Here is a 9922-nt window from a genome sequence, read left to right on the forward strand (position 1 = left end):
TTAATCTGGGAAGCAAAAAGCAAATTATGAGTTTTATGTGCGCCAACGTGTACTTTAAGCCATGTGGAGTCTGTCATTTCCAGGCAGCTGCTTGAGAAGAAACAAAGGGACTTTGTGCAGAGACATTCCCTAGTCCTGGAGTCATTTTACATCTTGAAAAGAAAAACGATGAGAAAAATCTACATTTAAGAAGGCACACACATTTCTTAAGGAACTGTAAAACTATTCCCACGAATTTTGCAAAACCTTGAAAACTAAAGATAATACACTTCCTTTTCAGCTACCAAGACTCAGCCTTAAAACAAACACATGGGATCAAAGATTTATGTCCAGATGTTTTATTGTGGTTTGGGAGTAAGTCAATGCTGCCTCTCTACGGAGAGTTAGAGAGATATCTAATTGAAAGTTTACAGTTGAATTACCTTAGAATAGAAGCTCTTTCTACTTATGGCCATGAAGACAGAGTATTTGTTAATGGTCATTATTCATGCCCATGTTTTAAAAATTACTCGATGATCCCAACTTAGGGCAACAAAAATTCCACTTGGGCCAACTCACAAGGACATTTGTTTTGAAAGGGGAGATTACACAGTACTCGCACGTGTCATTTGAGAGAAAATTGTAGATTTCTTACCTTGAAAGTCATTATGAGATGAGTAAAATGGAATTCTGCTTCCAAATCCAGTTGGATAGTTACATTTTCCACACCTATCAGAGAATTTTAAAAAATAAAGAAGGAAATAGTAAGGCGATGGGGACATCTCTGAACAACTACTTAAGACTATTTTCTTAAACTACCCTTCGGCTCCTTGTAGAAATCCTCTTTGCCTTCCAACTTATGCTGAAGCTGAAGATATTAACGTTAATCCTCTGTACTTATTTAGGTAAAGAAGCACAGGCCAGAATGGGTCTTCAGTTTTCCACAAATCATTCTGGAACTCAACTTACTCAATCTGCTCACAGGAACAAGACATCTGGCAGGGTGCCTCTCAGTGCTGTCAAGAAAGACATTTCTTGCCCAGGAAGACATGAAACATGCCCCAACCCACAAAGCCAAGCAACTCTCAGAAAGGAAGGGGGCACTTCCTGTACACAGTAGGGGGTCAGCTTGCAGTATGAAGCAAAGGAACACAATCCTCCTTTAATAAAATACAAATACTCTTTTTCTGTATGGGACAGCAAAGAAAATAAATAAATCTTGTGCATATATTAGTTTATGCCAACTTACAAAAATCTGTCCCAGTGGGGGCAAACTTTGGATGCATTTCCATAGCTGAAAAACAATGCTAAAGAGACAAAGAATCAGTCAAGTAAATAAACTGGCCCAGAACAAATACTAACATCTTCCCTTTCAGGGGAAAGCCTGAACAAACAAATGAGCCTTTGCACTGTGCCCTGAGGGTCAGTCGGTCCCACTTGAACACACTAAAAAGGCCACTGGAATCCCAGGGATGGGAAGCACCTCCCCCAACCCTAAGCCCTCTAGCCAGTCTGTTTGGTCAAGGAGACTTTTCCATATTTCCAGATTGGAGGGAGCCTTTGGGGGCCATCTTCCAGAGTAAAAGAAAGAACTCTTAAACGCGGGAAGACAGGAATGTGTCGGAATGAATCATGTCACAGACTGGTTGTATTTTCAGGAAATCAGTGGGATCTTTTGAAATAAACTCTCCTGCTGGAAAACTGCCAAGTCGATTGAGGGGAAAAAGTGGTCACTGGAACGGATATGAGTTAGTTGGAATGTTAAAGAAAAACACTATAATCATACTAACGAAACTTATCTAACTTATAAAAAAGAAACATATTACAAAACTACTCTGAACACTTATTCCTGAGTGAAATGTAAGCTAAGGTGGTTTTACTTCTCTCCTTTTCCAGGCTTTTAAAAATCTGGGATATTTGTTCAAAATTAAGAGATAACGAAATAAAGTACAAAGCAAGACCAGCCCCATAAGACATTCTTACATGTAATGTAAGAACACATACCACAGTGTGTGTCCCCAAAGCACACATTCCATTTAGATTTATAGCCTGATAAAGCACTATGGTTGGTTTTTTTTTTTTTTTTTTCTGATGATCTGTTTTTGAGTTTTAATATGAGAAGAAAGATCCATGGAGAATAGAAACAAGATCATTCTTCTATAGGGCATTTGATTTTTCAGATCTAGGAACAGATTACCATTAAGGGTCAGTTAAAAGTAGCTGTATGTTCCAGGCCCATCTCTTGGCCTGAGCACTGCTGATTTAAATACCACCATGCATAAGCACAACTCACGCAAAACACACAGAAAATAGATAAAGTCACATTCAGAGAGAAAGTCTTTAATTGTGAGCTATCAGACAACAGAGAGATGTTAGGGTATAGTAACAATCAGTCTGACTTTCTAAAGGCCCAGTTCCATCTGTCTAATCTCATCTAATCTTTGTGACAGAGAACTCAAGCCCCTCTGTTTGGAAAATCCTTCTGGCATTTGGACTCTCTTGTTGCAAAAATTCAAAGCTGTAGAAATGGATCAACTCCAGATATAACTAAGAAAAACCTTCCCTAGGAACTCTATCACCTAAAAAGCAATTTTACTAATAAAACAGAGACAGTCTTGCTCCTATTGTCCAGGTACACTTTTAATTGTCTTTCCATTTCACTAGAAGAATGTGGAAGGTCAGGATACACTCTTGCCCCTGCTTGTAATACACTCCAGGCTATTTCAGAAATCCTCTGTGACTCACATTTATAGCAACGTTTGTCACATTGAACTGTCAACCAAAATATTTTCCTATAGGAATTGTTAATTCTTTAAGAATGAACCTAAATTATTCATACTTTCTGAGGATTGGTCTCAAATTTGTAACCAATAGTTCCCAAGGCCAACCCCTGAACAACTAACCCTCCCTAGAAAAAGTCTTCTAGAAACTTTTGCAATTTAATAGTGAATGACATGGAAAATATTAAATTAAGGGAGTTCCTGTATTATTGGATGATAAACAAGTGCACATATCCAAAGCTCTCTAGGTATAGGCCTATGCTAAAGAAATTTAGTTGTATCCAGCCCCTTTATGTCAGACTTCTGTTCACTTCTTTGAGGGTCCTTTTCCATAAAATTTTAATAAAAAGATCTAACAGTACGTTGTTAATTAACACACTGATTTTACCTTTATTTCCTAAATTTCAACATTTAACAAATGTCATACTCATGTGACCTTAGTTTCTTAGCAAAAAGGGCATCATATTTGATGAATTTAATAAGTCAAAACCCAAAAGGCAAAGGAAAAAAGGGGAGTGGATTTACACAATTAAATGGTTTAACTTAGGGTCATATCCATATTGATGAACTCTTATAATTATATCACTATTATTATTTAACAGCATTACTATTATGAAATTTTCTGTAGCTAGAAAGAAGGTTGGGGAGGATCTCTGATTTTATCAACCCCTTTCCTTTGGGGCTGATAAAAATGAAAGCTATGTTCTGTGGAAGAATAAGAATATTGTCCTGAACCAAAGTCTATTTGTCAGATAGATATATGTCAGTCTCTATATATTTTGCAACAAGAGAGCCTGAGGAATATGGAGCTCTTCACACACCCTCCCGTGACTGCCCCTGACACAAACTCATTCCCTAAGGGACTCCTTGGGTGAGGACGATGGCATATTCCTGTGGTCCAACATGAGATATCACTTTCTTCTGAGCTGTCTGCTTCAGAAAGAAGGGTCAGATTTTACCAAGAAAAGTTATTGCTGCAGGCAGTATATCTGTTAGAGGCCATAATTACAGGGCAGAAAAGCCAATAGTAATTACAAACACCAGGAGCCTGTAAACCCCATGCATGTTACCAATCACACCCATGGAACTTGTTCCCACATCAACCACATACCATTTTCGGATTGCCACCAAATCTTGAGGCGGTTTGGAGCAAATGTAGTGACCACATTTTCAATGAGATGGCTGTCAGGGTTGAGGGTCTCATGATAAGGATCTTGGGAATCACATATAAAGCATTTTTTGTCCTCCTGTAAACAAGTAGTTTCATGAGTCTAGGAAGCAATCTCATTAAAACAAAACAAAAAACTAGCCACCACCACAACAAAAAACCCATTAAGCTCACAATACAAAAATCAACCCATTATAGCTTCAAAAAAGATGAATAAGCAAAAATTTCTTAAATGACTCTCACATTTTTAAGTTATTGAGTCTAAAATACTACTGAAAATAATTTTCTCCTTTCTTGCAAATTCAAGGTCAAAAGTAAAAAGAGGGCTTTGTCTTCATAAGCTACTAATTTAATCAAAATCAAATTTCTAGGCTTAAACCTTAATCTCAGTAAATTGCTGGAGAAGCTTAGTCTAAAGGAAAATGAAGAAGAGGTATTAGAGTTTTTGCTGACATAAAGCAAACTGGAAATGAAAAAAACAAAAGAAAAAGAACAATTCATTTGGCCTGATTTTCTAAAACCTAAATAAGGCAGAAACCAAGTGTTAGGCAGAAGTATTTTGAGAAGCTTTGGGATCTACAGAACAAGATTTCTTAGCTTCTACTTTGTTTGAGGAAGCAGCTTGGCAGTGGGCTCACAGGCTAACCTGCAAACTGCCCAGAATAGCTGGAGAGGTGGGGACCAGGCTGTCCTGCCCCATTGGACCTCTATAAATGGGGGTTAATTCAAAGAACTCACAAACGAATGTGAACTGGAATGAAGATGATCTTGTTTTAGAGGAGATGTGAATTTCTCTGATTTTCTTTCTCCCTAAGATGGCAGCCACAGACAAATGAGCCATAGGGCCACAAGAATTCCCAATTGTCTTTGCATGATAATAGAGTGGATCATGAAAAACAAAGTGTACTAGTTTCCCTTTCCATTTGGACCTTTGCTCTGTACCTACATTTTTTGAAGTGCAGATTATTCTCAAGTCTGAAAATGACCGAAAGACGGAAATATATAGAGACTGACGTATATCTATCTCACAAATAGACTGTGGTTCAGGACAGTATTCTTACAAGGCCCAAAATGACTGACTATACTTTTACATTCGTATTTATTTAGTCATTACCTTCTTCCCCAAAGAATCTGAGGATTGGCAAAATGTATTAACCAATAAATAAATAACAATAATAGAGACCCAAAGTTAGGGATATATGAGGACCAGGAACAAAAGCTTTCTCCCTTAATTTCTACACCCACTAAGTGTTTTGGGGAAAGTGCTTGAGGATATAAAGCACTTGCCTAGCATTTACAAGGCCCTGGGTTTGATCCTCAGCACCCAAAAAAAGATTTTTTTTAAAGTGCATGCCTATTCCCTTTTCGACCCCTTTGTCTGTGAAAAGCACTCTACAATTTCATGGCTAATCCTATAAACTAGAGAGTCTGGCTCTACTTGCTTTTAAGACAAGCAGACAGATTCTCATTCTGGTTGAAGCTGATTTCAGACTCTGGTGATTCATTTACAGGATGTCCTGGCCTCTGAAGTAAACGTCAGCACAACGGTTTAGGTAAAATTTAAATGCTAATATTAGAAAAAGTAACATCAACTGCCTTCATTAACTTGTAGTCAAGGAAACTAGTACTGACAAACAATTACCAGAACTTTAAAAAAAAAAAAAAGTTTAATTATAGCCTCCCTTCTAATCAGGAGGAAGCAGTCTAGACATCTCTGTATAAACCTGGAAGCAAATAAGTGGAAGTCACTTTACCACATTCCTTCAGTTTAATTTATCAGGTCTCCAGAATGAGCTTTCTGCTTTGTAAATGTGTCTCTACTTTGAGGCATCTGCTGTGCAAAGCACAGGACACAGTGTGCTCTTACTGAAGGGCAGATACACAGGTGGGTGGCCTGACCAGGATCTGAGCAATTACCATGGAACTCACCCTACATGTGAGACTAACATCTTTTGATATTGTTAGAGACCAAAGATATAAGGCCTTTTTTTTTAAGAATCAAGGAAAAGGATCCAAATTCTGGGTAATTTATGCTCTGTCTTTTAAATTAGTTCTGACTTTATATATATATATATATATATATATATATATATATATATATATATATATCTCCTCTGAAGTTTAAAATCTGGGTTCACTCTTAGAAACAGGTAACACCTTGCCATTAAAATTTTTGGTCCTCTGCTTTCAGGGTACCATGGCAACCAGGGCATTCTGAATAGTATCCTAATATCTAATGGAGGTAAGTGGGCAGAGGACCAAACCAAGAAATAAAAATGGATTCAGTGACTGGAATCACCTTGCAAGGCAGCAGTGCTTTGAATACCTTTTTTGTGTGTGTGAATGAAAGATGAGCGGGAAAACCCAAGATTACTGCTCAGTATATAAGAGGATAAACCATTTTTAATGCACATCTCCAAATAAAAGATAAAAAAAAAAAAAAAAAAGCTTTTGGAGCCCCTGGCAAAGGCCAGGTCTGTCTGCAGTCCTGGCTTTTCATACCGATTGTGGTAGCGGCAGGAAATGTTTGGCAGATGCAACTGTGAAAACTGAGGTGGGGGTGAGAGCGACTAGCCTAATCCCAGGACTCCCCCGGCTGGCTGCACTTCCTATCTGGATTGCTGGCAGAATGCGGAGTCCCCTGCGCCTGCCCCTTAGGTCAGGTCTGGAGGAGGTGCAGGCACCCGGTGGTCGATCCTCACCTGTAGGTGGCTGACAATACAGTAGGGTTCCGGTTTGTGCAGTCCACACGTGGAGGTCACTGAGAGCTTCTGAGCTCGGCCTATGAGAAGGTCACCGGTGGCGGGGTAACAGCTGCCTTCAGCGCAACCATAGCTGAACTCCGGTTCTTGAGTACGCACTCGGGTTCCGCACAAGGCTACAGGAAGAGCAAGCTACATGGTTGGGGGGGGGGGGGCACAAGCAGGGAATAGGCCCGAGAAAAAGAAAAAAACAGGAGGCGGGGACACTGCCAATTCAGAAGAAAGCAGAATACACAGAAAAAACACAATGGAGCGATAAGCGAAGAGCCTGGAAAGGCAGGGTCTGGAGGAAAAAAAACGCAGAAAGAAACCTACACACGTCATCAGGTCAGTCTAGCAGCAGCTGAAGGCTGGAAAACCCATCCCACAGCTTGCGCCCATCCTGATCCACCCCAGGGGCGCAAACCCCCATCACAAAAGGTGGATGTGCTGACCTGCCACTTGGACGTGCCTAAGCCGAGGCTCAGGGAGGCTAGCGGACACGCGCTGCACATCCGCGCGCACATGGCAGTGCGGCGCGCCTCCTCAGTATGTGTGCGTGGAAATTTGGGCGCGTGGAAATGAGCCATGGTGGGGGGGTTAAAGCGTGTGTGCATGCACGCGGGGGTCTCTGGTGATTCAGTGGGGGGACTAGGAGCTTGTAGCAGATGCCGCTTCCTCACGCGAAGGGCAAATCTTTCGTTTCTGCAGATCTGAAGTGGCTTCAATGTTTCGCCATTTCGAAAAACCATCTAGTCCAGCTGTTTCTGGTGCCACCCAGAGACAAACAGCGATGGTTAATTAAAGCCACATGGCCCCAAATCAGTTCCCTGGACGATACCTACACTCGGCCCAGGCACTTTCCTGGGCAATTGAGTTTTTCGCAGATCCTCCACGGCAACCCCCGCCACCCTAGGAAGCCTGCCTTTCCTAATGGGTAAAATGAATTGGCCAAAGGTGCCTCCTCCGGAGCAGCAGGGGCGGGAGCTCTGGGCGCAGAGCCGGGGGATGCGGGTCCGCAGCCCTTCGCATGCGCCGTCCCCAACCACCACCGAGGTGAAGGTGGTGGCATTTAATCCCAGGGAGATAATTTCCAACCAGTCCTGCTCCCGGTCCCCTAGGCTACCTTCGAAGCGAGGACAAACCGCTTTTGGGTTTCCCTTCCCCATGCCCAAGCGCCACCCCTCTCCCCACCGCTTCTCAGAATTACCTAAGAAACTGAAGGCGAACACCTGGAGCAGCCCCATATCCAGTCCCTACAGCCGAGGGGACACCGCCGAGGAAGGGAAACACCCCAGCCAAACTGCCTGCCTTTTCTTCTTCGTGTCTTCGTTTCTGGAGAGTTGGGGGGGGGGGGAGGCGAATATTCAGGGAAAGGAGAAGGGCACTTCCATTTCCTGCCGCTCTCAAGGAAGAAGGAGATGGGTTGGAGAAAGGAGGGGAAAAATCGTGCAGTCACTTTGTTCTTCTCACCCCACTGTGCGAGCGTTCCTGCCGGTCCTGGCAGCCCCCGAGCCCAAAGAAGGGAATTAGAAAGTTTAGCCTTGGGAGGAACCCAGGGAGGCGCCTCTGCTCATGCGCAAATGAGAGCAGGGGCTGAGGGGGCGGGCGGCTGGAACTCCGCGAGGAGCGGGTGAGGTCCCGGTCCCACCCCCCCGGGGCGCTTCTTTTGTTTTAAGGCAGCTTCTCGGGCTGCTGCTGGGTTTTGGTGCCTCCAGTTTGCAGTGTGGGATGGTGGGCCACCACCAGTGCGCGTCCTCGGCGCGTGTGAGGGTGGGATGCGTTTGGGCTGGTTTCAGAGATAGGTGCTCAGATCACCCAGCGAGGGGAATCGGTTGGGACCTACCTGGACTCGTACATTTACATTTGTAAGAAGTGAGTCATGAAAAGGTGCCCAAGGCTACAAACTCTTGCACAGGCGCTGGGGGAAGGCTGGTTACCCCTTAGAAAGAGGGTCAACTTGTCGGGTTTATTGTTTGGAATGTGAATGCCACCCCCTCCCCCCCACACACACACATAAACACAGCCCCCAGAGTCTGAGATGGGCACATCTTCAATGTCTTCATGTGAAAAAGGAAAATGCTATTCATTGTATATTGTTTATAGGCACACATTTATTCAGGACATGTTTACAATCTGTGCTACCGAGGTGGTCAGGGCACTGAATTATCCGTTCTGTTTTTAAAATCCTACTTATTACCAAACACTGTCACTAATTCAGGTAATTTCTTGAACGACACTATCGTTAAGGCCTGTTTTCTCCATCTTTCTTCGGAAGAACTGATACACAGCCAGGAAGCTAGAGATCATTCTCACGAGAGACACACTTAAAAATTTCTGTACAGCACAATCTCAACAATTCTAGGGAGGAACTCCTTGGTATACAAATAGGGTGGTGAGGAGGGGGCTCTAATGAAGGGTCTTAAACAGCACTGTGTGTAGCTGGCTGGTTAAATAGAAGCTCACCCATCTCCTAGCGGTTGGACAGGAAAAAGAGGTTGGGGACCAACCTACTGCTGTGAATTAGCCAATTCTGATGTCCTTTACCATGGATGGAGTCAAAGTCTGAGCTTTGTTTAGTCCTTCTCTGACCAGTTGTGCCTGAAATGAGGGGAATGTAGTTAGTTGTTAGTCCAGTCCGGAGATTTTGATTGTTTTCCAGTCCTGGAGGTGAAGGGTTTACATAGCCAAATGGTCAGTTTTTAACTTGGCTACAATGAGATAGGGCCAAGGGAAGTTTAATCATTAGACCATAGACAAAGCTACCCTACGAATTTATAAACATCCACTAATCTGAGGAAGGCAGGAGCCTCAGGTCTTGATGAGGTATTAATTATTCACCAAATAAGTATTGCCCCTATTGCAGCCTGAGTAGATTTTTGGTCTCTGATGATGCTTAGGATCTTGGGTGCTAACTGGGCAGCCCAGACAGCACTGAGAAAATCCTGGCTGTTGTGAAGGCTTTAATACTGCAATGGAGAGTCTATACAGATTAAATGGGGGGAAAAATCTCTTCTTTGTTCAGCTTTTTAATACCCTGAACCAAAGTTTCATCTTACAGTTTTCATCCACACAATTTGCAAGCACCATTCACCTCTTTCCTGAACCTCCTTGCCACCTGTCCCTGGTCAGTGTCCTCTCCCTTTGCAAAGGTTTATTTGCCATTAATACTCTTCAAAAGCTTGGCTGCCTTCCTGATCATCACACTCTTAGTAAATTTAACACTACTGAAAAATTTAGGGTTTTTTTTCCCT

At 42.6% G+C, this 9922-nt stretch overlaps 1 protein-coding gene across 2 annotated transcripts in view; it reads right to left on the minus strand.

Moving 5' to 3' along the window:
- LAMB1 (laminin subunit beta 1) overlaps positions 1 to 8220 on the minus strand; it is a 69481-nt gene extending 61261 nt beyond the window's left edge. Inside the window, exons 1-5 of one of the 2 annotated variants that reach the window (XM_081283557.1) lie at positions 8142 to 8208; positions 7879 to 8003; positions 6630 to 6805; positions 3871 to 4006; positions 635 to 708 (exon numbers count right to left, since the gene is read on the minus strand). In XM_081283557.1, the coding sequence (XP_081139683.1) occupies positions 635 to 708; positions 3871 to 4006; positions 6630 to 6805; positions 7879 to 7915 (423 nt within the window). In that variant the 5' untranslated portion in view covers positions 7916 to 8003; positions 8142 to 8208. Of the gene's footprint in view, positions 1 to 634; positions 709 to 3870; positions 4007 to 6629; positions 6806 to 7878 lie in introns of both variants that reach the window. The other variant, XM_081283556.1, reaches the window with a different exon arrangement.
- Positions 8221 to 9922: the final 1702 nt, after the last annotated feature.

Source organism: Spermophilus citellus, assembly GCF_964194105.1.
Source record: "Spermophilus citellus genome assembly, chromosome: 3".
Lineage (NCBI taxonomy): Eukaryota > Metazoa > Chordata > Mammalia > Rodentia > Sciuridae > Spermophilus > Spermophilus citellus.